Source organism: Pelodiscus sinensis, chromosome 2 (assembly GCF_052426305.1).
Source record: "Pelodiscus sinensis isolate ZL-2025 chromosome 2, ASM5242630v1, whole genome shotgun sequence".
Lineage (NCBI taxonomy): Eukaryota > Metazoa > Chordata > Testudines > Trionychidae > Pelodiscus > Pelodiscus sinensis.
In genome coordinates, this window is record NC_143053.1 from 225,773,570 (window position 1) to 225,800,787 (window position 27,218).

At 40.9% G+C, this 27,218-nt stretch overlaps 1 protein-coding gene and 1 non-coding gene across 2 annotated transcripts in view; both read right to left on the reverse strand.

Moving 5' to 3' along the window:
• Positions 1 to 3,826: 3,826 nt before the first annotated feature.
• On the reverse strand, positions 3,827 to 3,890 carry LOC149525438 (small nucleolar RNA SNORD36). The gene has a single exon (XR_016348995.1). It is a non-coding gene; the product is annotated as a small nucleolar RNA SNORD36 (small nucleolar RNA).
• Positions 3,891 to 5,788: 1,898 nt separating this feature from the next.
• PIP4K2A (phosphatidylinositol-5-phosphate 4-kinase type 2 alpha) overlaps positions 5,789 to 27,218 on the reverse strand; it is a 210,447-nt gene continuing 189,017 nt past the window's right edge. The window contains exons 7-10 of the mRNA XM_075922509.2: positions 25,390 to 25,503; positions 14,059 to 14,302; positions 12,986 to 13,089; positions 5,789 to 8,053 (exon numbers count right to left, since the gene is read on the reverse strand). Of these exons, the coding sequence (XP_075778624.1) occupies positions 7,973 to 8,053; positions 12,986 to 13,089; positions 14,059 to 14,302; positions 25,390 to 25,503 (543 nt within the window). The 3' untranslated portion in view covers positions 5,789 to 7,972. The remainder of the gene's footprint in view (positions 8,054 to 12,985; positions 13,090 to 14,058; positions 14,303 to 25,389; positions 25,504 to 27,218) is intronic.

Consider the following 27,218-nt stretch of genomic DNA (forward strand, 5'->3'; position numbering starts at 1 on the left):
TATGCTTTCTCAAGCATATATTTTTGTGTGTGATAAAAATCACTGTTTTTAAGGTGATTTGATTCTTGTGTCCTGGAAGGTACAGATCTGTCTGTGCGTATCTGCATGCCTCAGACTGAGAGGTCAGCTACTAGAGACTGCAGCTTGTTTTTCTTTTTCTTTTTTCAAGCTCTTTTAAGGCAAAAGCTCTTTTAAGGCTGGGGGTGGGTTCAAGTGTTCACCCCTGGTTTTAGGGATAAAGTCACTTGATGGTGGCAGCTTGTTTTATTTGTTTTTTTATTTCTCAGAGCCAGGGAATCTGTGATTCTGGGGTTTTTGTAAACAGAACCTGTAGAAGCAAGGGTGTTTTTTTTTCCCTTTTTGAGCCTTTTGCAGGTCCCCACCTTCTGCATTTGGAGTGCCAGAGCAGGGAACAGCCCTGACAGGTTCACATTTGTATTCCCTGATTCTCTGCATCAGTCTTGAGTCACATTTCTGGTATGAGAGGCACTCAGGGCAGTGGTGCCATTAGATAGCCCATGGAGTGTCCTTGATGAGGCACAAGGTGCAAGCTCCAACCTACTGGATACTGATGGCAAGTGCTCTAGCTCTGATATGCTTGGTGCATACACCTCTGAGTACAATGTGAGTCATTTCTCAAAGATCAACAGTTCTAATACGGATATATAATTGTTTTTCCCTCCTACAATATAAAGTAGGGTTGCCAATGGGAAGTGGGGTATGGGGTAGTTGTCCTGGGGCCCAAGGCTGCCACAGCAGCAGCAGCGGCTGGAGCCCTGCATCCTTTCAATTGCTGCTGGAACCCCAGAAGGCCCTGATGGTGCCTGGGGGGGAAGGTAGCCCTTAGCCCCACTTCTTCTACACAATGCTCCTTCCTTTCAGGGGGACCCCAGACAGGACAAGCATGCAGCATACGAAGCGTTTCTGGGGGCCATGCTTATGTGGGGGGCCTAGTGAAGTCTCTCACCAGCCCTGATGTACAGAGACCAATTGCTAGAGCAGCTCCACTTGGCGAGTTACTACCAATCCTAGAACACACCATGAGAAGTCCTAGAGCTGTAAGTGGGCAACAGTAGAGCCAGTGTGGTTGTGGGGCACTTATGGTCTGGACACTGGTACACACTATGGTGTAGATATACCCATGGGCTGTGTCTACACAGGCATGAATTTCCGGAACTGCTTAAAACGGAATACTATTCCGTTTTCAGTTTTTCTGGAAAAGGAGCGTCTACATTGGCAGGCTGCTTTTCCGGAAAAGCCCTTTTTCCAGAAAAGCGTCTGTGGCCAATGTAGACGCGCTTTTCCGGAAAAGACTACTGGGCTGTCTACACTGGCCCTTTTCCGGAACAGGGACTTATGCCCGAATTGGAGCAGAATAGTTTTTCCGGAATAGCAGCTGATTTTGTACGGTAGAGCATCGTTGCTTTTCCGGAAATTCAAGGGCCAGTGTAGACAGCTCGCAGCTTATTCTGGAAAAGCGGCTGATTTTCCGGAATAAGTGGCCCAGTGTAGACACAGCCTAAAGGTATAAGACAACCTGACCAGTGCTCCTCCGTATCACACATCAGAAACATCTCTCATTCTTTTACTTTAGTAACACTGATTCTCCCCCTCCCTCCTCTGTGTCATGTCCAAAGAAGATTGTCAGTTTCTGGTGTCAGGAACTTGTCCTCTTTTGGGCATATAAAGCACCAGGCATACTTATGGATCATACAAATGATGCATTAACACCACACACTTGGCCATCTTTTTAATTTTCCTTCTAAATTCATAGAGTATTAGAACTGAAAGGGACCTTGAGAGCCCTTAACGCAGGATGAAGCACCACCTAGATTATCCCCAACAGGTGTCTAGCCAACCTGCTCTTAAATCTCTCCAGTGATGGAGATTCCACAACCTCTCCCTAGCCAATATATTCCAGTGTTTAACCACCTTGACAGTTAGGAAGCTTTTCCTACTGTCAACCTAAACCTCTGTTGCTGCAATTTAAGGCCATTGCTTCTTGCCCTATCACCAGAGATCAAGGAGAACAATGTGTTTGCCTCCTCCTTGTAACACCCTTTTAGATACTTGAAAACTGCTATCATGTCCCTTCTAAGTTTTCTCCTTTCTAAATTAAACAAATCCAATTCTTTCAGTCTTTCCTCATAGGTCATATTTTCTAGACCTTTAATCATTTTTGTTGCTCTTCTCTGGACTTTCTCTAATTTCGCCACATCTTTCTTGAAATATGGTGCTCGGGACCGGACACAATACTCTAAATGAGCCCTAATCAGTGCAGAGTAGAGTGGAAGAATGACTTGTGTCTTGCTGATAACACTCCTGTTAATGCATCCCAGAATCATGTTTTTTTTTCCTGGAACAGTGTCACATGGTTGACTCATATTTAACTTGTGGTCCACTGCAGTGCTTCTTCCTAAATAGTCACTTCCTGTTCTGTTTGTGGGAAATGGACTGTTCTTTCCTAAGTGGAGTACTTTGCATTTGTCCTTATTAAACTTCATCCTGTTTGTCTCAAGCCATTTCTCCAGTTTGTTCAGATCATTTTGAATTATGACCCTGTCCTCCAAAGCAGTTGCAACTCCTTCCAGCTTGCTATCAAACTTAATAAGCATACTCTCTTTGCCAATATCTAAATCATTGATGAAGATATTGAACGGAACTGGTCCCAACACTGACCCCTACTGAACTCCACGTGTTATGCCCTTCCAGCATGACTGTGAATCATTAACTGCTACACTCTGAGAATGATTATCCAGCCAGTTATGCACCCACCTTATAGTAGCCCCATTTCAGTTGTATTTGCCTCGTTTATTGATGAGATCATGTGAGGCCATATCAAATGCCTTATTAAAGTCTAGGTATACCATGTTCCCCTTATCTACAAGACTTGTTATCCTATCAAATAAAGCCATCAGATTGATTTGACATTATTTGTTCTTTACAAATCCATGCTAGCTGTTATCTTCAAGATGTTTGCAGATGAATTCCTTAATTATTTGCTCCATTATCTTTCCTGGCACAGACGTTAAGCTGACTGGTCTTTAGTTTCCTGGGTTGTTGTTCTTTCCCTTTTTATAGATGGGCATTATAGTTGCCATTTTCCGGAATTGCTCCAGACTTCCATGACTTTTCAAAGATGATAGGTAAAGGCTCAGATACCTCTACTATCTGCTCCTTGAGTATTGTAAAATGCATTTTATCAGGCCCAGGTGACATCTTACTTTTCTAAGTAATCTTTAACTTGTTCCTTTCCTATTTTTACTTCTAAACATATTCTATTTCCTCTAGTATTCACTATGTTAGGCAACCAGCCACCATGAATCTTCTTGGTGAAAACTGAAAAAAGAAGTTAACCCTTTATTTCCATTTCCAAATTTCCAGTTATTTTTCCCTCTTCACTGAGCAATGGGCCTACCCCATCCTTGATCTTTCTCTTGCTTCTAATATGTTTGTAGAATGTTTTCTTGTTACCCTTTATGTCAATTAATGGGTATCAAACTACCAACTTTAGGACCAGTAATGAGTTTGGAGAAGAGGGGGCTTTCCTCAGTCTCTCAATGTATTTGTACTGCCAGGTTTGTTACTTTCTTGAGCACCAAATTTACATTAAAAACCAAACATTCGTAGGAATGACTATATGAAGGGCACATGCAGAGGAGCTAGTAGGGACCCAGAAGGGCATGTGATGACGGGAAAGCACATTAAGAGGGCTCATTGGGTCTTGAGGGAGCTGATCCTTACCTCTTTCCCCTCTTGATGCCTTTAAAATAACTTGTGTTACAAGAGTTGTCATTTATGAGGAAAATAAACGTCTACCATATACATTGTTCAGGTAAAAAGCTCATATTTTAGTTCCACAATAAAATAAGGAAATTAAAACATAACAAAATTATCAAACCAACATTAAGACTCTTGATCAAAATGGAAGAAAGGACGGTGTGAACTGGGCCTGGAACCAGGGTACTGTGTTGGCCTTGTTGCTCCTAGAACAGTGGTTCTCAAACTTTTTGGGCCATAGCCCACCTGACTCAATGCAAATCTTTCCGTGAACCATGAGTTGCTACTGCAAAATCATCGTTAATTACATAATTATACGTGAGCCATTTTGCTAGTGCTGCAGCTAGGGAGAATGGTTTAATTTAACCAGTAAAAAAGGAAATATTAATTTAAATTATTAAACAGATTAAGTATTTTAACTTTCGCATTTGTTTATCCAACTTCATTTTAAATGATGTAAAATATAAATTTACGTCCAACACAAAAGATTTCAATATTTTCTTTATGACAGGAGTGGGAACCTTTTGAGTCAGGGGTCACTGACCCACCCGTAGAAAAATCAGTTGGGGACCACACAAGTGAGAAGCAACCCTCCCCAAAAGCCCAAACACAAACACACCCTCCAAAAATCTCCAACCCTCTTTCATGTATCCCCCAACTGACACACATCTGGCACTCCAGATCCACCAAGGGATGGGGAGGGACAGGGAGAACTGGGGTTCAGGGCTTCTCATAGGCCAGATTTACTCTTCTGGGGTTTCAGGGTTTGTGGAACCTCCTCAGCTCTGGGGTTGAAACAAAATGGGGGGTTCAGTATGTGGGACAGGTCTGCCAACAAGAGGGTTGGGAGTGCAGTATCTGGGCAGAAGTGGGGTGCAGGAAGGGATAAGAATGTGCAGTCTGGATGGGAGGTAGGGTGCAGGAGCAGGCTGGGAGTAGGGTATCTGGCCAGGGGGAGGGGGCAAGAGCAGTGTGTGGCCAGGAGGGCAGGTGCAAGAATGGGCTGGGAGGGGGGAATCTCAGTGTGCTGTGTGTATGAGGAGTTGGGGATGAGAGAGTCTGGGCATGAAGGGGTGGGGGGGGCACTTACTTGTGCCCGAGCTGGTCCCAGGCACTGCCTCCTGATGCTCCCACTGCCCAGAATCCAGCCAACGGGAGCAGTGAGGAAAGCCTCCAGGCAGTGCACCTGCATGCTCCTGTTCTCCCAGTCGGGCAGGGAGGAATTCTTCCCTGCGAGCCTGGTCACACAGCGAGGCTCAAGGCTTTCTCTCCCCTCCACCACAGCAGGAAACCAGTGCTGGCACGCCAACTGTGTGTGTGTGTGCGTGTGGGGGGGGGGAACGAGGATGAGGCTGGCGTGTCAACGAAGGCTCCCTGCTGCATGGGAAACGGGTGGGGGACTGAGCTCGAACCATGGATCAACTGGAAGGCGGCCACAGATCACTGGTGGTCTATGTACCACAGTGTGAGAACTGCTGCCCTAGAGTACTGCTGAAGACCACAGTATAGGTAACATCATGTGTGGAAAATTCTAGCAATCAAAGCACTAGAAGGCCAAAACAAAGGCTTTTTTGTCTTCAAAGTCCAGAATTGTTCTAATCTGCTTCTTAGTACATTTTCAGAACTGTTTTGGTTAGAGATGTGGTATTATTTATAAAAGTTATCCTGTTAATCCCCTCTTCCAATAAGCCACTATGGAGAAAATTTCAATTTTGTCCTAACCTTAATGTTACTCCATAGAACTGCTACATATTCATATCTGCTCTCACAGCATAAGTTGAATCACTTCAGAAATTACATGCAGCCACAAAGAGACAAAGGCAGAGAATTTCAAGCTACTTGGAGAAAATATGGGAAAAAAGAGGTTGTAAATCTAATGAAAAATCTTCTGACTCATTTTTGTTTCTCTGAGATACACATTTGAATTACATGTTCGCTTTAGTATCTAAAATCTAATCTACAAGTGATCAAAAGTGCAGTTGAAACACAGGGACAAATGATTTACCTAGTGAGTCATCAAAGTGCTTTATTTTATAAAGCCCTGCTCATGTCTGGAGTGTAGTCTTAGCACTACTAGGAGATACAATGTGAATCTTTCCTTACCCTGTCCAAATAAACAGTTTATCAGAAATAATGAGTGACAAAGACTGTTACAGACAAAAAGAATGCTTTGAGGTAAGCTTTTAGAAAGCATACACTAATTAGCCACAATTAAGTATTTACTCAAAAAACGTACGTGCACCTTGCTTTTACTTCAGGGCCTCTTTGCAGTGTCAATTTTAGAAGCCACAGTATACTTCAGAAAACAGAACATTCATGAGATGCCACAGTTAACTGGGGTCATAAGGAGGGGACAAAAAAAATCAAGCCACAGTATCAACGTATTTAAATACATACAATACAGAATTGTACACACAGATTATAGTGCTGTTAACATCCCTAAGTTAAGGTAACAAAACCATGTTTAAAAAAATCAGTACACCACAATAGGGATGGTATTACCTTTGGCTGCTGAAGATTCTTGTCTGCTGTTTTTAATAGGTTTCTCTGAAGTAAACACTAAATATGTTATGCACAGGTGCAGTCTTAACAGCACTGACATTAAGTTATTGGAGAAGGCATCCTGGCACTCCTGGGTTTCTTAAGTTAGAAGTTAGGGTGGGAAATGGGAGTTTGTTTTCTAAATTATCTATAAAAACAACTGTTTCAAATTAAGAGCTTTAAAGGCACAGCGTTAGCACAGTGTATAAGTGGATAAACTTAAGCATGTATAATTTTGTTTCTCACTTTTTAAGCTTGGATTTTTTAAGAAAAATACAGGAAAGAAAGTAAATACAGTATCATTGTTTAAAATTTTTAACAGATTAAACATGATCAGCACAGTTTTAGGCAATGTATTATACAACCAACTTTGGGTAAACACTAAAGTAAGTCATTTAAGATGATAAAGAACATTTGAAAAAACCTCAAAAACAATCTCTCAGTTTATTGTAAAAGAGACTACCATGGAGGTGAATGAGACATTCACTTTAGTACACTACTGCATGTTACACCTTAAGAGATGACAAAGATTACTTCATCGGTACTGCAAAATAACTTTACATGTAAACTTCAAAATCACATCTGTACACAAACACTGAAATTCAAAAGTATCCCTGTTTTCCTAATAATGTAAACAGTAAAATTCAGGATTGATTTTTTTAGAGGGATAATTTATAATAAAATACCACTGTTTAAACAGTACAATATAAGCATTTAAAATTCAGATTCTCATTAGATTACAGGAAAATGGAGATTTCTATAATTTTGCTCAGCTTCCTGCGCTGGAAGATGTAGCTACTATTGCCCAAAACTATGCACTTCTTCAAATAAGCTTTTTTTCCCTTGTAGCATTATTAGCTCACATATTGCAAGAATATAACAGTATAATAATGAAAAAAATGTCAGGTAATAAAAGTGAAATAAGCAGGTTTTTCCCTCGACAAAAATTTGCTATTGCAAAAACATATGCAGCATGAATATGGCATTAGCTCTTTGTAAAACAAGAGCCATTAGCTCTTGGACCCTTGGGAGTCTGGACTTCCTGATGCAGTGTGCTGATGGGGAAAAAAAAGCAATGGAGCTAACAGGAAAGTTTCCAGCACCAAGGGTTTAACGTTGCTATTTTTAAGGAGTGCCAGCGTGCAGGGTATAAGTGTAACATTCGCAGTAAAGATTTTATTATTATTATTATTATTATTATCATCATCATCAAATACCATCTTGCATCCTTTCATTCAAAAAATAAACTGATCTACAGTTTACAATTTGATACCAATATTGTAGATTTAACATGCATTTGCTCCTCTTCCACCCTCACACCTCTGCTCATTCATTCCATTTCAGCTTGTACCATCTGAGTGCTGCCACTGCAATGCACTCTGAGCAAAGCTGATCTTTTCAGTTTATTAATTTATATATATATTTTTTGCACACACAAAAAAAGTCAGAAATAGCTAGGACTATGCTGGGAATATCAGGCAGCTGTTAAAGCGAGTATTCCACCCCAAATTAGTCATCTTTGCCAGCAGATGTAAACAAGGGGGTTGCTTTCTGCAAGATGAGCACTTCTCTGAGTTCCTTTCTTTTCCCTACACTTGCAGCCACTAATGCTGTCCCCAGGTCTTGTGTCTGTCCTATGTAACATGATAGGTTACGTCAAGATGTTGGCAATAAAGTCCAAGAAGCGCTTTGAATACTGTTCAGGGTTAACGGTTGAAATCTCTGCACCAGCCTATATAGGGGAGAATTAAAAAGAGGAGAAAATCAGTTTTAATTGAGCATTTTTGTATGGAAACCATTACTTAAAATTGCATTGCTATTTTCAGTCCCAGGACCTGATCCTGCAAACAGGATAGCAGGCAAATGTAATTGCTCCCACGCAGAATCCCATGGAACTCTAGGAAGGTTGGCACTGGAGTAACTGTCCTCATTGGCATCATTGTACGATCAGTCTCTTCCTTTTAGAAGTGTAATGCTCTCTCTACCCTAACTGTACATTAAGCTCCCTCATAATTTCTAGAATTTAATTACCATGATACTGAGAGACTCACCAGGTTTTCATCAAACAGGTATCTTCAGATGGATGATTACTCCTGACAAGGACCAACATCCAGTACATCATTGTTTATTACTACATGACAACTTGATTGGCTATTTTATCTTGAAAAGGCAAATCAGATTATTTTGGATTGATTGATAACTACTAATAATTTTGCACTCTATATATAAGCTTAAATCCTGACCAAATCAAAGTCAATAGCAACATCAGAGGCAGTAAATGGAAAGAGTTCCATTGACTTCAATAAGAGTTAGATCAGGACTTGAACAATGTAACTGAATGTACATTAAATGCTGTCCAATGAGATAAAAACCTTCAAATAGAGAAAAGACATTTCCTAATCTCTTTCAGGAGTAATCCTAGGCATTGCTTGTAACAAGAGCAGATAAAGTATTTTAGAGAAAAGTGAATGGGTTTTTAAAAAGATGATTCAATTTAAACTGTTGGTAATCATCAGCTGATGACTGTACAAGGGCTGCCTCCACTTTCAGATGTCTTAATACTGACATGATCTTTATAAAGTCATAACTGGGGTTTATTGCTGAGAATTCTAAAGCAACTCATAACTATCCACAATGATCTTCTCCCGGTAAGAGGTTAGCTAAGGGCCCATTACTGCAAATACTTACTATCTGTGTGCATTTTTACTCATCTGAGCAGTTTCACTGAGCAGTCAATGGGACTGCTCAGTTGGATAAAGCTACTTATGTTTACAAGATCAAGCCCTAAAATGGTGCCCCAGAATGACAATCATAAAAATGTAGGTCTGGAAGGGATCTTGGGAAGTCATCAAGTGCAGCTCCATGCTCTGTGTCAGGACCAAGCAAACCTAGACTATCCTTGACAGGAGTTTGTCTAACCTGTTTTTAAAAACTTCCAATGGGGGTTTCTACTACCTCCTTTGAAAGCTTATTTCAGAGTGTAAGTACCTTTATAGTCAGACAGTTTTTCTAACTATGAACCTTATTCTCTTTTGCTGTAGATTACTTTTAGTCCTACATTCAGTCAACATGGAGAATAATTGATCACCATCCTCTTTGTAACAGCCCTTAACATTTGAAAACTATCAGGTGTTTCTCCCAAACCCCATTTTTTCCCTCACGATTAAACATATCCAGTTTTTTAACCTTTCCTCAAAGCTCAGGTTTTCAAAATTTTTATAATTTTTGTTGTTTTCGGCTAACTCTCTCCACTTTGTCCAACATCTTTCCCGAAATATGGCACTCAGAACTGAACACAGTACTCCAGCTGAGGACACTCCAGTGTGGAGTTAAGCAGGACAATTACCAAACATATCTTATGTAGGACACTTATTAATTCTCACCTCCCCCCCTTTTTCTGCAGTTGCATCAGATAGTGGATCATAAATTGAATGAGCCAACAATAAATCCCAGATCCTATACAACATTACTACCTCCTAGCTACCTATTCACCATTTTATAGTTATGGATATGGTTTTCTTCCTCAGTGAAGAAATAATTTGCATTTGTCTTGACTGAATTTCATTTGTTTGATTTCAAACCAATTCTCCAATTTGTGAAGATTGCTTTGAATTTTAATACTCTTAAATTATCCAAATAATTCATGAAAATATTATTACTGGATCCAGAATGACCCCTGTGCGATCCCAAAAGGTCAGCGTTTCTTAAACTGTGTTCTGCGAGGCAGTCGGAGGTGTGCTGCGGAGATATGGTGACCATACATCCTTTTTTTCACAGGACAGTCCCGGATTTAAAGACACCCAGCGCTAGCGTGGCACAACAGCAACTCCCTACCTCCACCCAGCACATAAGCGGCTCCCTTGGTGCTTTGTGCAGACAACCAGGGCCACTGCCGGTGGCAAGCTCCCATGCAGCATGCGTCACCATCTGGCACCCTCCTCCCCGGTGGCCCTTCCCTCCCGCTGTGGGACTGCTTCCACAGTGCGCGGCCAGCCTGGCCTCCTCCATCCACAGGCAGCTGCCACTGTTGCTAGAGGGGGAGGGGTGCTGGTTGGAGCACTACAGAGTGGGGTATGTTCGGGCTCTGCTGGTGTGCTTTGTGCACGGCCTTTTCTTCCTCTACACCTTCCCAATCTGCTGGGGGAGTGGCAGTACATGGATCCCCTCATTCTGCTGTGCTCCAGAAGCTAGATCTGGGAGGGTGGGGGCTTTCTCCTCCTTCCCCTCCGCACTCCTCCTAATGGGAGCCAAAGCTGATGCAGGGACTGGAATGTGGCACGAACATTAGCACCGTGGGCGGCCCAGCTCCAGGCCCAGCAAGGGTGGAGGAGAGAGAAATGCCAGGGGGCCAAATGGAGACAATGAGGAAAAGGCAGGAGGAAGGAGAGGAGGTGTCAGTGGGGGTGGGACGGTGGAGGGGACGGGCATTGGGGGCAAGACGAAGCAAGGGGAGGGGGAGGTGCTGGGAGAAGGGTTGAAAGGAGGGATGGGCATGAGGAAGGTGGAGATGGAGCAAGTCATGTGTGAGGGCACAGAGGGACATGAGAGGATGGGCATCAGGGAGAAAGAGGGAAAGGGGGGAAAGGGGCAGTGAGGGAAGGGGGAGGGTGCAGGGGTAAGGGAAGGTGCAGGAGTTTCTGAGGGTGAAGCAGAAGGGCAGACACCTGCAGGGGGGGGAGACCAGCACCAGAGGAGAGAGCTTTGGTGGGGGCCAAACTCATCCTCTATGGGTAGAAGGATGGTGGGAAAAGTTCTTAGAGGAGGTTACTTCTATTTCTGGTCGTGTGTCCATCTTGACCCCAAGAGTCAGGGGTATAGTAAACAAAGGTCATGGGGTGTAGGTAATGTGTCCCTAATTTTGGTTCAGAAAATCTGGTCACCATACACGGAGAGAACCGAGTTCAAATGGCTGGAGAAAGCAAGCTTCCTTCCTTCCTTTTTTTTGCTCAACAAAAATCATTGGTGTTCCCTATACAAAAAAAAAAATTTGTTGTTTGGTGTTCCTAGGTCTTAAAAAGTTTAAGAAACACTGCACTAGGTCAATTTGACAGCAAACCATACTATTTGAGTATGGGCTTTCAACCAGTTGTGCACCCATCTTGTACAAGTTGGACCTCCCTGGTATGACAACCTCAGGACCTAACAGGTCCCGAAGGAGGGATGTAGCTGGATCAGGGGAGGTCATTTCTGGCCCCTGGTTCCCTAGCCTGGCTCTGCTCCTAGCTCAGTTGCTGGTCAGCCCCCCATCCAATACCAGCCTAGCTGGGCTCCCAGACACAGCAGGACTCTTGGCTCCCACCTTACTGCTAGCAGCACCCTAGCTCTCCCAACTATCATTGGGCTCCTGCTGCCAGCCCTCCACTGGGATTCTCTGGTCCAGGAACATATATGGTCCTAGTGGATCACAGACGTCCAGGACCATGGATGTTGCTCAACCAGAGAGTCCTAGTTTAGAGAGGTTCAACCTGTAAGTAATTTCATCTAGACCACATTTCCCTAGTTTGCTTATGAGAATGTCATGATCATAGAAAGGAAAATTTTCATCTCATGAAGACTGGCCTACTTCATGTTTATTCCGACTTCTGCTGTTAACAGTACACCAAATCAAAATAGTGATAGCCATATCACTGTATCTTATTTACAGTAACATGCATCATCCTTTAGACAAGGGATTTTAAGATACTGAAGCAGTATACATTTGCATTTTTATGCTTCCCGCCCCCCTCCAAAAAAACCCACACTGTATTCTACTAAAACCTTATGAAGTAAACCATATTATACATTTTGGAAAAAACTCTCAGCAGATTGGGCCAAAAAATGCACAAAACAGCATTCTTTATCATGTAATCTAATCTATAAATGACTTCTGCAGGCTTCAGATGAGCATGAGGGTCTGTTATACAGACCTGTTTGCAGGATCAAGTCCTATGTTAAGACTTCTGCACACAGAGTTCTCTTTATATTTAACCATTTTTTAAAAAAAATAGATGAATGACTTCTAAATAAAACCACTGTCAAATCAGCAAACTATTAAAGGGTTAGGCTATTTTTTTTGGCAAAGATATGGCTTTCACTGTACACCATTTGCAATAGTAAGAGGCTATTCAGCTCCTGAGATTTATTCTTTAATTTGGTTACAAAGTTTTAAGTGTTGGCTGTTTGGAAAAAATAATTCAGTATACTATAAATTACGTATTTACCTGCATTTGGCATAGCTTTTAAAGATTCTTTGTTAATACCATTACAGGCTGGAAAGGAGCTTTAACTTTGTGGGCCTTTAACAGTGGATATTCTAGCCTACAACCAAAGCCACTGTAATAAATATATGCCACATTCTGATATGGACATATTCATGTGTGTATTGCTATAAATCTCTCTTTAAAAAGTCTCAAATGTACAATACCTAGAAATGATAGAATACCAATGAAGCATGTATTCTAGTGTTCACCAATAACGAACAGGGCAGAAAGGCATTTTTACTCTTAATTTTTAACTTGTAACAATCACTATCTAGTTTAAATAATCACAATTATTTAAATATTTAATTTTTAAAAAAGTTAAACAACTTATTTTGCATACTTCCATAAATCCTCTAGACTATGCCACCACAGGGCATAGAAAATATTCAGAAGCCACAATGGAATTAGAGAAAACAGATACTTACACCATGTTTAACAGTTTTTGCAGCATGGGCAGCTTTCTTTTTTGCATCATAATGAGTAAGAATGTCAATAATGGCCATAAAGTATACCTCTTTCCTAGGTGCATCTGCAGAATGACAAACACATTGCAGCCAGAATGACTTTAGAAGTGCTTTAATCAAGATTCTATCTTATGACACATGACTAAAATGAAGCCAGTCTTCAAGAAAGGGAGAGGCTGATTTTGGTCAGGGCTTAGGGTTTACATGTATTTTCATTTTATCCATAATTATTTAAGATATAAATACGAAAAATTGCCATGTACATATGGCATATATTTTGCAGACAGTACTTGTGTTTCAACTATTAAAATCACAGTTAAATTATGAATGGTAGAAAAATGGATTTACCAATATGTATGTTTACAAAGCAGGGCCTCAATGTAAAGCAGATAGTTCAAGGCAGACAAAGTATCTGTGGCAACTTTAAATAGAAAGCATTTCTGCTCAGTTGTAAGTCCACTTGCTTCTTATTCAAAACAGACTTCCACACGAGATTTTGTTATAAGTACTGTAGTACAAAATTTGGCTCAAAGTCTACAAATATTTTTACAAGTAATGAAGTTTTTGAGATATAGGTCAGTACTGTGAGTTGCTCCTTTTCCTATTTGCTATGAACTATGGCTAACAGTACTGTCATATCTACCAATGTAAAAGAGTTATGTACAGCAAATAGATTTCTACTCTTCCCTGCAAAGGAGTTTTTCTCCTGGATTCTAAGAATCGCTGTATCTCCACATACCATGCAGCAATGTAAACAGTTGAGCAAGTACATTAGCTAACTGTGCGGTAGGTAAAACTGTTTTACTGTGTTCCTAGACATTACAATGTCCAAGAATTATTATATTATGCATCAAAGCCAAGTAACATAGGTGCCTTCAACTTTCTGTTGCATCTAAAATGAAATAATTTCCTCTTCTACAGAATGGATCATAATGTGCAATATAATTTTGTCTTGATGTGGTTAATAAAGCTTTGTGATTTTGATGCAAGAATAAAAACATCTTGTATATAAAAATGTTCACAGAAATACTTACTTTCATGGCATTTTATGCCATAAACATCAATGGTTGGATCAAATTCCCCAGGAGCCAAAGGCTGTGAGCTGTTCAGTGTATTTCCTGGACTATCTGGAGGCGTTCCAATAGGATGGTTCCCATCACTTTCCCCTTCATCTTCTCCATCATTTTCCTCACATTCTACTTCTTCCTGTTCAGCTCTCTCAACATCATGAATTCCAACCAGCAAGCTGTAGTCCATGAGTTTTAACTGAGCAAGGAACTAGAAAGTGATAAGCAAAGACAGTAGCACAGAAATGTCTTAGATTTGATGGTAAAAATAGGAAAGTATGTAAAGATGAACGTCTACAAAGAATAGCAAATACCTCTAAGAATGGATGACTGTGTTGAGGGGAGGGCTAAGATTTGAAATGAGAGATACCTTCAGGATTCTGTCAGGCACCTGAAGTGTGGGAAAGGAAGAGGCAGGGGGAGTAGAAGAAAGTGTCCATTTTAAATGTATTTTATTATTTTCCTATCTGAAACTCACTATATCCTCATTAGCACTTACAGAAGATCAGGGGCACAGATGCTGTACGTCAACACTAAAATGCACAAGCAGAGTCATGCTGGGCAGCTGCATTGTGCTTCTGTCATGCTTTTCTCTAGTCACCCTCAATATGCACCTACAATTAGGGATGTTAAAAAGCAGGCAATTGAGTAACCACTGAAAAACTCAGCAGTTACACACACTTGCAGCAGCAGCCCATGAACTGGCTCCCACCTGTAACCCCGTTCCTGGGGAGCTGGCTATTGCCTTTGCACTGCTGCCTCTGTACGGTGGGAGCCTGCGTGTAACCGTGAATGCTAACCAATAAGCCCAGGCTTATCAGTTAACGGTTTACATGGTTATACATTCACATACCTACACACAGTTCACATACATAGCCAAATATACAAATGGGAGTCTCTTCATCCCATTGGAGCTGTAATCTTTTAACACTATTTCAGATAACATATCACAGAAAATGTGTGTTTATATGATTGTAGAGGGCTAGCAATGTGATGCTGTAATTAGTAAACATGAAATTAACAGCCTAGAAGTCAAACATAGCGTACTGTAATCAAAGTTTTACCAACAGTTGTAGTAATTCTCAAAGTCTTTAGGAAAAGGAACCCCTTTTCCTTATTGTGAAGGATCTATCTCACTGTTAACCAATAATTTCTCTGCTGTTAAGAGTCTTATATATTACCATGTTGGACTTTTGTTTCACAGGATAGATAGTTCATTAGGACCTCATCACAACATTCTTTTCCCTTTGGACTTCAGGCTCAATTCAAGAATCACAAAGAGAAAGGTGTTAAATGCTGTGTCCACTGAAAGTGGACAGTGTGGCTTCTGGATTTATAGCTTGCTAAATTCTACATGGCATAGGACTAGAATTAGGTCACATTCTCTTCATAAGCTGAGTGGCTCACAATCTAAATCAGTGGTTACATAACATAAGAACATAAGAACGGCCGTACTGGGTCAGACCAAAGGTCCATCTAGCCCAGTATCCTGTCTTCCGACAGTGGGCAGCACCAGGTGCCCCAGAGAGGGTGGACCGAAGACAATGATCAAGCGATTTGTCTCCTGCCATCCCTCTCCAGCCTCTGACAAACAGAGGCCAAGGACACCATTTTATCCCCTGGCTAATAGCCTTTTATGGACCTAACCTCCATGAAATTATCTAGCTTCTCTTTAAACTCTATTATAGTCCTAGCCTTCACAGCCTCCTCTGGCAAGGAGTTCCACAGGTTGACTACACGCTGTGTGAAGAACTTCCTTTTATTAGTTTTAAACCTGCTACTCAATTTCATTTGGTGTCCTCTAGTTCTTCTATTTAGGGAACTAATAAATAACTTTTCTTTATCGGCCCTCTCCACACCACTCATGATTTTATATACCTCTATCATATCCCCCCTCAATCTCCTCTTTTCTAAACTGAAAAGTCCCAGTTGCTTTAACCTCTCCTCATATGGGACCAGTCCCAAACCCCTAATCATTTTAGTTGCCCTTTTGTGAACCCTTTCCAAGGCCAAAATATCTTTTTTGAGGCGAGGAGACCACATCTGTACACAGTATTCAAGATGTGGGCGTACCATAGTTTTATACGGGGGCAGTTTCCAACCTGCTGTCCGCAATCCCCTAGTGACCCAAGGTGGCACTGTAGGGGGTCCACAGAAAGTTTAAACTAGAACTTGAAATAAATGTACAGTGTATAAAAAATACTTATGTATTTTAATTAATAAATATGTTTATATTCTGTAATTATAAATATATATTAAATATTTAGTTCCGTGATCATGTTATGTGAATACATCACCCCACTCTAACTGTTCAAAACCTATTAGAGTGGCAGGAAGGGCTAGCAAAAATGGATTGGTGGATCAAGACAGGGATGCTAAAAAGGAACTGGGAGACCATTGTGGAATATCAAGTTCCACTTCAAAACAAACTTAAAGTAAACAGACAATGTGAAAATATAATGATATATACTTGGAATTAGGGCTTACATGGACTGGCAATTCGTCTGAAATATGTCCATTATGCTTACTCTGTAAGGAGGTGCTGTCAAATGAGAGCTTAAAACCAACTAATCTTCAGCGTCACATTGAAACGAAACATGGCAAATATATTTCTAAGCCAACTGAATTTTTTGAGAACAAACTCAAAGAATTTAAGGAAAGCAAAAAATGAATCGAGCACATAGCCACAGGCAGTGACAATGCTAAGGCAGTGGAAGCTTCTTATTGGGTGGCTCACCTCATAGCCATGACAGGAAAGCCATACACCACTGGGGAGGAACTGATATTACCTGCAGCCAAAGAGATGGTGAGTGCAATGCTCAGAGAAAAGGCTGGCAAACAGATTGGTTTAATTTCTTTCTTAAATAACACAGTTAGGTGCAGAATTGACAAAATGGCTCAGAATGTTAAGGAACTGACTGACAGAGGGTGCAGAAAAGCTGCTTCTATTCTTTGCAAATTGATGAGTCAACGGATATCGCAAACCATTCAAACTTCCTGTCAGTCGCCAGATATGAATACAACAGAGTTTCAAGAAGACTGTCTTTTTCGAAAATCTTTGCCCCCAAACACAACTGTTGAGCTATTTTTGATATGTTGAGCGATTTCAGGAGGGAGCATGATATTGACTGGTCAAAATTTGTGGGGACCAGTACTGATGGGACTCGTGCAGTGACTGGCCAGTACACCCGAGTAGTCACTCAAGTTACAGCAGTGGCACCGTTAGCTACATTCATTCTCTACACACAGCATTCACAGGGAAGTGCTGGCTGTTAAAAAAATGTCTGCTGACCTAAGGATGGTTTTGGACGAGTCAATGAAGACCATCAATTTAATCAAGGCCCATCTACTGAATTCAAGACTATTTGCTGCTTTGTGTGATGAGATAGGCAGTGATCACAGCTTACTTCTTTACACAGAAATTCGTTGGCTTTTGAAAGGAAAGCTTCTCTCGCACATGTTTGAATTGTGTGACGAAGTGAGGATTTTTTTTGCTGGACCATCATTTTGAGCTCTCTCATCACCTTGCTGAGTTTCCTTGGCTAGCTAAATTGGACTATTTAGCCAAAATCTTCAGCTACCTAAACAGGCTTAATCTAAAAGTCTACAGGGGAAAGTTGTGACTATCTTCCATGTCCATGAAGAGACTGATACTATGATCAAGGAATTGGGCCTGTGGACATCTCAACTTGATCAGTTCCACTATGGTTCTTTCCCAAATCTGTCTGATATTTTGGCCATCTCAGAAATGCAACTCACAGATAACGTAAAATGTGAAATCACAGAGTGAATGCAAAATTTCCAACTACAGCTGTGTGAGTACTTTCCTATTACCAATGTGAATGATGACTGGATTGGAAACCCACCTGTGGACTCTGCTACTGACATAAACACAAGTTTGACATTCCAAGAACAAGACAGTCTCGCTGAACTATGATGTAACAACTCGTTGAAGTTTGTCTTCAACAAAAGCCCCCGACTGGCTTTTGACTATAAGCTGTTACTGAATATCCAGAACTTTCTTAAAAGGCTAAAAAATACTTGATGCTTTTCCAAAAATGTATGTTTTTAAAACTGGATTTATTGTGCTGGTTGCATTAAAATCGAAGTATAGGAACCAACTGAACATGGAATCAGATCTAAAGCAGAGACTGTCATCAATCCAACCAGACATCCGCGCTCTGTCATCTGCTCTACAGCACAAGCCGCCTCATTAAGTAAGGAAAGTACAGGGAGTCCACACCGAAATGTAACAACTTTGAAGCATAATTTTTTATGTATGAATGTGAATATGCTGAATCTTGCACAGATACTACATCATATATCTAAGTTTCCAGCCCTATGTTCTTTCATGTTTCAGATTGACACCTGCGATGTTAGACAATGTGTAGAGGGATTGGTGTGACATAGTCCCTGCTACGATGGTGCACATGTTGAACGTGTACCCTAATGTGCTCCAATAATACATACCCATATGCCAAATGTAACTTATGCATATTACCTATGAGCTGTGTACATATTCTTCTGTTCACATTATTCAATAAAAATATATGGTACCTCAAAGTTGTTACGCTTCAATGTGGACACACTGTATTATCTCTCAATACAACTATATTTGTTTAGCTAACATGAACTATTATACATTTCAAATGATTATCAAGTAATGGAATGTTTGAAAACATTGGTGGGGGGGGTGTTCATAAAATTTTAATAGATTATAAAGGGATCCGTATGCTTGAAAAGGTTGGGAGCCACTCATCTAAATCAAACATTAGTACACTAATTTTGGTATTTTTAAGTACAGATGGAAGAGGAAAAGCACAAATAGCACAGAAAAGGATGTCAACAGTAGAAAGCAAGGTGGAAAAATGGGCTCAAAGAAAGAACTGGAGAACAAAGACACCTGCCATATAGGAAGATATGAAGCTATCTAGGGAGAGGCACACCCACTGCCACTTCAGCTTCCTCCCACTTACCTGTGGCTTGAGATAGTACATCACAGCATGTATTAGCTGAACAATACAGCTTGCTGCAACACTTCACTTTCTTATATCACATTTCTTTTAGTTCTTTCTTAATCTCTTTGCCCCCCTCCCCAATGTTGATGCTTTGATCAATTTTTCTCCCCTCTTTCCTTATTTGCCCATTCTGGCCTCAGGTTATTATTTTCCTCCAGACCTCATATCCATGGCCTCAAGTGCCTGTGGGCCATATGCGGCCTGTGGCCTGTTTGTTTGCAGCCCGTGGTGGGAGCCAAAACAAAAAAGTAGTCAATATAATGGTCTTCTGTCAATATCTTTTTTAGTAGTTAAATTCCTGGACCATCATTGACATTAAAAGTGCTGTCATGTGGGTGGAAATTGGGTAAATATTGCATTTTACTAATATCAGTAGAACTGACTTAAATGGGGCCTGTGTGTTGTGAAGTCTTGCCTTAATTTTTGTATTTATGCCCATCAGTGTGAAAGAAGCTATTTGCATATATATTTGCATGTATATGCACCACACTTAAGTTGCAGCCCTCAGCATATGCTGTGAGTATCATTGTGGGCCCTGGGGCTTCCAAAGTTGAGTAGCCCTGCCCTATATCCTGAATTTCAATCTTTGCCAGATCTATCACAGGTTCTTTCTCCTCAGCCACAGATATTGAAACTACCTCTGCTGCTTGAGAGAAACCTGTATTTCCTCTAAATGTAAAATCTGTTTAGGACTGAAAAGCAAATATGAAAAAATGATGAAGGACTTGAATGCCAACTCTTGGAACACTCTCTAAGCTCCACTGGGTTCAAGTCTCTTTCTGGTACATCAGTTCCGTTGACCATCTATCTGTCTGTAGAAAGCAAAGATCCTGGAGGCTCAAGGGCATTCTCCAGACCTTCCAAGAGGAAAATATCTCATTCTATGGAATGAGGGAGTGGGGGGGAACCTCCTTGATCTGTATTTAAGGAGATCTCTCAATGTGGAGCTTAATATGATCACAGGATCACATACCAAGAAGCCATCTAGCACAGCACTAACATCAGCATCTTAAAAAACAACAAATGGTCTGGTAGCACTTTATAGACTAACAAAACATGTAGATGGTATCATGAGCTTTCCCGGGCACAGTCTACTTCCTCAGATGACTGGAGTTTTGAGTTTAGGATGTGCAGACCCAAAATAAATAGGAGAGAAGGTTGGGGGAGAGGGAGGGGAAGGGAGGAAAAAAAAGGAGGAGGTAAGAGTCAGGAAGCTAGAGGCAATTGGTAAGTATCTGAAGATTGGGTAGTTAAAATGAAGCAGATAAGAATCAAAGTCAATTGATAATATCCTTCCTGACATAGGAGTCAACACAAAGAGTTGTTTGCACCTTCAAGGAGTGTTAAGTTGATAGTGCCTCAACCACCCTTCATCACGATTGAGTCCATTAGCATGTGAATTGAATTTGCAGATTAACTTTAATTCCAATGTTTCTCTGTGTATCGGCTAGTAGAACTGGTTTCTGACAAGACAGCCACCTGAAGATCTTTTAAACAGTGATTTGGAAGATAAAAGTGTTCCCCAATAGGTTTCTGTATGTTTCCTTTATGTATATCTGATTTGTGTCCATTGATTCTTTCCCGCAGAGACTGTCCAGTTTGTCCACTATATATAGCAGTGGAACACTGCTGGCATAGATCAAATTATTGGATGTGCAGTCAAATGACCTTTAGATCTGGTAGCTTATGTTGCTGGCTCCAGTGATGAATTCACTAGTATAGATATGTGGGCATAGTTGGCATCGTGTTTGGTTAAAGGGCTGGGTTCCATGCTTATGATGTGATTGTATGGCATGGTTACTGGAAAGAATTCGTTTCAGGTTGGGGGGGGGGGAGGGGTGTTGTTGTCTGTAAGTGAGAATAGGCTTTTCTCCCAAGGCCTCAGAGTGAGGGGTCATTTTCCAAGATGGGTTGTAAATTGTGTATAATGGCTGGAGAGGGTCTGAGTTGTGGTCTGATAAGTGGAGTTCTGTTATTTTCTCTTTTGGGTCTGTCTTGAAGAAGTTCATGTCTGGGTACTTTTTTGGCTCTGTCAAAAGCCAGAACCAAAGCAAAATCCTTCTTAGTATCCATTTTTGTGGCTAGAAGCAAAAAACACACTGTACTTATTTAGGCACAATCTCTGATACCAGAGTTCCCCATACCATCCAGACTCCTGTCTAATGAGGGCTTCCAAAGCCTCAAAGAGCCCTCATCATTATGAAGATGTAGTAAGTGGTACACCCCACCGATACTGACCCATCTCGTGAAACCTATTTATCCTCTGTTCATTTCTTCATCAGTGATTCACTCTCCAGTATTGACACAGTCTGCAGGCAGATACTTTGAGGGCTCCATGAGATACTTTCAGCTGTTATTGTAACTAATTTCTCTAGCATTACCTTGCCAGCCTCCCTTTCTAACCTCAGTACCCGTTCAACTGCAGGTCTCTTCTCTAGGCCAGGTAGTGACCTAACCACTCATACATATATACCCTATCTCAAAGATGTAGGGGATGACACTAGGAATGTGAACATCTAGATCGACTATCCGATAAGCAAATGCTTATTGGATAGTGGTCAACACACTGGTTAACTAGTCATTCTCCCCCTCGCCCCCGCTGCCTATCAGAAAGAGGCAGCAAGGGTGAGGGAGGGGAAGGTGAGGGGATGCTTCAAAGGGGCAGCACCGCATGAAGTCTGGGGCCAGATCCTGGTGTCCACGCAGCGCTGCCACTTTGAAACGCAACGTGCAGCCCGGGACCAGCTGGGAACTCTCCTGCTGAACCCAGGCTCCATGTAGTGCTGCTGCTTTGAAACTCCGTGTGGAGCCTGACACTGGGCTTCCTGCAGCATTTCAAAGTGGCAGCGCTGCATGAAGCCTGGGGTCAGCTGGGGCTCTAAGTCCCCACCTGACCCCAGATGCGCTGCGGGAACCATGGGGCCAGTGGAGGACTGCTTGAGTCCCCTGCTGGCCCTGTGCTTCCTGCAGCGCTTTCGCCATTGAAGTGTAGCAACAGCCCTGGGTTCCATGGGGCTGTTGCAACGCTTCAAAGGTGCAGGTGCCCTTATCAACTAATCCAATAGTTGATGCGAACTGCATCGACAGTTCCATTAGCTGATTAGTCTAAATTTAACATCACTAGATGACACCTCATCTGACTCTGAGGTGTGTGTATGTGGTTCCTCCATCTTCCAACTTCCTCCCTGGACATTTATACTGAAGGAGCTTGTATCCGGAAGTATGCCCTGATACCAAGGCAAGGACAATCTTGTACCATTCCCTAAAGCCCTACCACAATGAACTTGCTGCAATAATGTTCAACCTGTGGTCCAAAGGTTCTGGTGGTCTGTGGACTATGTGTAAGAGGGTCACACTAACCTACAATAATGGCTTTCAGTCTGTGGACCCCTGATAGTCTGCAGACTATGTGTAAAATTTCAAAGGAGCCTGCACCTCCATTCAAAATTCTTTAGGAGTTTGCAAATCAAAAAGGTTCAAACTACTGGTTTGCTGGAATTGCTTTTCACTGGGAGCCATCTCAAAAGAGATCATTCACGTAAGGAATGTATCTTGCCCCATGAATACATCCTATAGAGCAGAAACCAGTGAAAGAGAAAGAAACTCCTCCACTTTACCACAAATCCTTCTCATCACCAGACAAGGCATCCCCTGCTATTCTATCCCGATGACATCAAGGCCTTAAGGTTACCAGTGGATAACAGGCCCCATACAAGTCCTATTAGAGGAAATTCATGGAACCCAATACACCTTGTTGAATATCTTTCATTCAGTTCTTCTGGGATAAACTGCTTTGCCCATCAATGATTTTTTGCTTACTCCAGCACACGCAATGGCAAACAGCAGCCACTGTCCCACATGTGTGTAAATGACCAACAAAAAGTATTACTCCACCCACACCCTTCCAGAGGCTCAGTATTTCTTTTCTCCTACCCTACTCCCAATTCTCTGATAGTGGAAACTGTTAACGAACATCACTCCTGTTCAACACTATCTGATAAAGAGCTAAATTGTTAAGACCTTCTGGTTTGTAAAATCATGTCTCCCATTTCTGGCCTTACTGGGAACTCATCTCAGACAGATGGATCTCAGAAGTAATTTTCACTGGCTAGTTCATCCAGTTCAGTTCCTAACCATCTACTAGCATTCTTCCCCACCCTTCTTTAGGGACCGGTCTCATGAAGACCCATAAAAACACTTAAAATGAAGAAATGACAATAAATTTGCCAAGATCCTGGTTGTGAGGAGAAAAGGAAAAGGCAGAATCAAATATAACACCATAACTGCATACTCAAGTGAAAGGGAGGAGGATAATGTTGCCAATTTGCTGATGAAGAAAGGGAGCAGGAAGGAGGACTGGGGAAAGGGGAGATGAAAAGTCATTTTTGACACTTTTAGTTTAAGGAAGTGAATGTACACCCATGAGGTGATGCAGCAGGAAGAGATATGACCCGGAGAGAGGGGGAGAAATCATGAAGGGAGAAGGAGATTTGAGTATTAACACAGAGGTAATGAGATACACCACAGGAGTGGATGAGGTCAGTGGCAGGAAGAGGAGACCAAGGACAGATCTTTGGAAAACACCAAAAAATAAAGAGCACTGAGATATATAGATGCTTAGGCTGAAAGAGCAACTAGGAAGGTAACAGTAAAATCAGCAATAATGGAAACTCATGGAGAGAGAGGATCTCAATATGAAATGTAAAAAGTTAGCAGAGATTGAAGTAACTCAGCAAGGAGAAGAAATCCTCACACTTGTAATGGAAGAAGAGTTCCTTAGTATCTTTTGTAGAGACAATTTCAATAGAATGAGAAGCCAGATAGGCAAGAATTTAATAGAGAGCAGGATTAAAGGACATCAGTATAATGGAAACAGATAGCTGGCTCAAGAACTTTGGAAATTAAGGGAAGGTGGGAGAAAAACCTATAGTTACAGAGAAGTGGCCTGTCTATGTAAATAAGAAGGAGGTAACTGAAAAAATGAAAAAATAAGATTAAATTCTGGCTTGCTTTTATTAGGATCAGATGTCAAGTCACCACAACATAGTTGTCTGCATACACATTTAATGAGCCTACTGTACAGATTTCAAAACTGTGTCAGAGTCACTCAGACTGTGATTGTAAGACTGACCTTCTAAAGTCTGCATCATTTTAAAAATACTGCAGATGAAAGCTATATAGAAGATGGTACACGATCCATATTTTGGAGATAAAACAGGTACTATATTTATTGCATTTCTTTACATATTGTGTGCCACCTACTTACTATAAAATATGTAGTCAGCAAAAATATTACATGCTTAAAGAAAGGCTCAAGAATTTAGTCTAAAATTTGACCTACCCTAGAATACTAAAAATTTGAGGACAAATCCTTCAGATGAATATATTTTTATAAACTTATACACATGTGAATATTTGATATAATTCATACACAATCATAATTTACAACCTCATTGATGAGAAATTAACCTCTAGAATAATCTGCAAATATTCTGTGCTGGTTGGCAGCAGCTTTTAACTGATAAACACAAATCCCAGAGCTACAGTTCAATATAAAAAGCTGAAGACCCCGTTAAGCCTGAGAGCTCTGTTAATATCACTTCTATTCAAAAGATGGGGAAATACATCTTATTTGCTGAACAGACAACAATGATAAAATTATTTTACTCTGAGACAAGTCAATATTTTAAGATTTAGTTTTAAAAATAGCATCAACTAATATTTTTGTACTGAATGTTGACTATGTATTCAGCAGAATAGAAGCATACAAGTCTTATTTTAAGAGGAAGTGTATAGAAATAAACAAGGCACTCATACTACCGTAATTAAAGTGGTATAAAGCTAGATGATTGACAGGTAAATTAAACAGCAGATGGAATAAGCACAGGAATGGGAGTTTGGAGACGTTTTCTGCGGCTGACTCAATGTATGCCCTTCAGTAAGCTACAACTTCTCTGTCCCTCAAGTTTCCCCATTTATAAAAATACTTAGCTCCCTCCCTATGGTATAATGCCTATAAAGCATTTTAAGTACAAACACAGCATCAGGACACGGGCAATGTACAACAACAATCTACAGTAGAGGGGATCTTTATTAAATGATGACTCCTGAAAGCTTAGATTGTGTTTCATTTAAAGAGGTTTATTTTTACCTAATACACTTATGATTTATGAACTACAAATGTTTTTTGCACAGCTGTACATGAGACTTCTTGAGGGTACCTGCCACTTGCTGCTCCGTGTGGTATAATTATATAAACTTAAGTGGATTACATTCTTACCTCAACATCCTTTTTGAGCTTTTCAAGGAACACCTTTTTGTTGTTTTCATCAATATAAATCTTTTGGCCATCGTTAATAAAATCATTGTCTTTGAATGTTGGCAGCTCTTTGGCCTAAAACAAATGCAAAAAACAAAACCTAATTAATAAGAACAAGAACACAAATATGAGTGCACTGAAACTGCTTTTAATCTGGATCCACAGGAAAAGGTAGCTCAGTTCACAGCAGGACTGAATATACTTCAAACCCCAAATGCAAGATGTCACCCATGACCAAAAGAGGGCACTAGTGAGCTACGACAACAGAATGCACTGGCACATCAAATGCAGATATACAGAGTGTCATTCAGTATAATCCAATACATCTGCATCGTATGCACTTGTTCATGAATTTAACATAATTCTAATTTGCTTTCACAGTTCACCAATGTTGTAAAAAGCCTGCTAATTACAGAACTCACTCTCAGTAAATTTAATTGTGAAGAAACAAATTATTCCACGGTGGAACAGCTTCATCAGGACAAGAAACCCTATATTAGAATTCCCACAGCCCAGTGGTTAGCACACTCTCCCGAGAGGTGTTGGAGACTCCTGTTCAAAACCCTTCTCCCTATTAGGCAAATCTGAACCCCAATTTCCCATATTGCAGGTGAATTTACACAACTAGCCTAAATACCATAAGGTGCGTAGTGACAACAGCAGTACCATCACGTTCTCTGGCTACCTTTTGAATGGGATCCAATCTAGAAGGCAGCCCCTAAAGCATGCCTAGTTGATTAGACAACGTGGGCACTCTTCTGCTTACATTCACCTTAAGCAGGAGGCAGGTGTTTGGGCAGTAGAGTAAGGCAGCAAGGTGCATGCCCAAAGGCAGAAACCTAAAAACTGTTACTGAGAATATTTAGGCACTGAGTGAGTTTAGGTATCTATACAGTTAGGTGGCAGCCTAGCATTAATTTGATGGGTTGGCTGGTACCTAAAACAGTGACTTGGGCACCTCAGTCTGGGGTTTAGATTCCTAAGTACCTTACTAAATCATACCCTTTGTGACTAATTTGAACATAGTGACAACTTCAACCCCAGTCTGCAAGTCTTCCTCCTGAGTGTGAATCAGGGGAGGAGCACTGCTCCAGTAACTATAAAGCAAATACACAGAAAAATCCCCACAACTAACAGCAGCCTACTGGAATGTTTTCTGTAGCTTCAAGAAAAACATGCCAGCACATTTCTTATAACCTTATTGAGTACAGTACTTTACAATCTACCATTTTATTTGTTCTTTATAAATCCAAGGAAAAAGTGACCTAGAGGTACTCTTTCTCTAGCTCCCCTTCCCCCAAAGTACATGCAGAACAAAGGATTCAAAGTGAGTCTTATAGTAGACAAGCTACAAAACGTAGCAACTCAAATATTTTTTTATCTTTAATACTGAAAAGCTCTTCTGCTGCCAAACGAAAGATGGGATGGGATGCTCTGAGTCGACAATAGAAACAAACCCCTTTGCTTGAGTTTGTTTTTATGGATTATGTATTATTTACATCAGGATGAATAATGTAGCTGCCCTGGTTCAGAAAATGGCTACCCATCTTCACATATCAACAGAATATAACCACCCCTCCCAAGATATTTTACAGAAATTTGCTCAAACTAAACCCTTAGATCCCAACAACTGTGAACTTTGGGAAAGTTGAGCTTTGAACATGACAATTTTTGGATATATTACTTTCTGCCTTGTTAAAATGGCCTATAAATTTGAGTGCAAGTCCCTCCTGCTTTGCTAAAAACATTTTTGAGAAGGAATTATAGGTTCCTGTCCATCCATACCATAT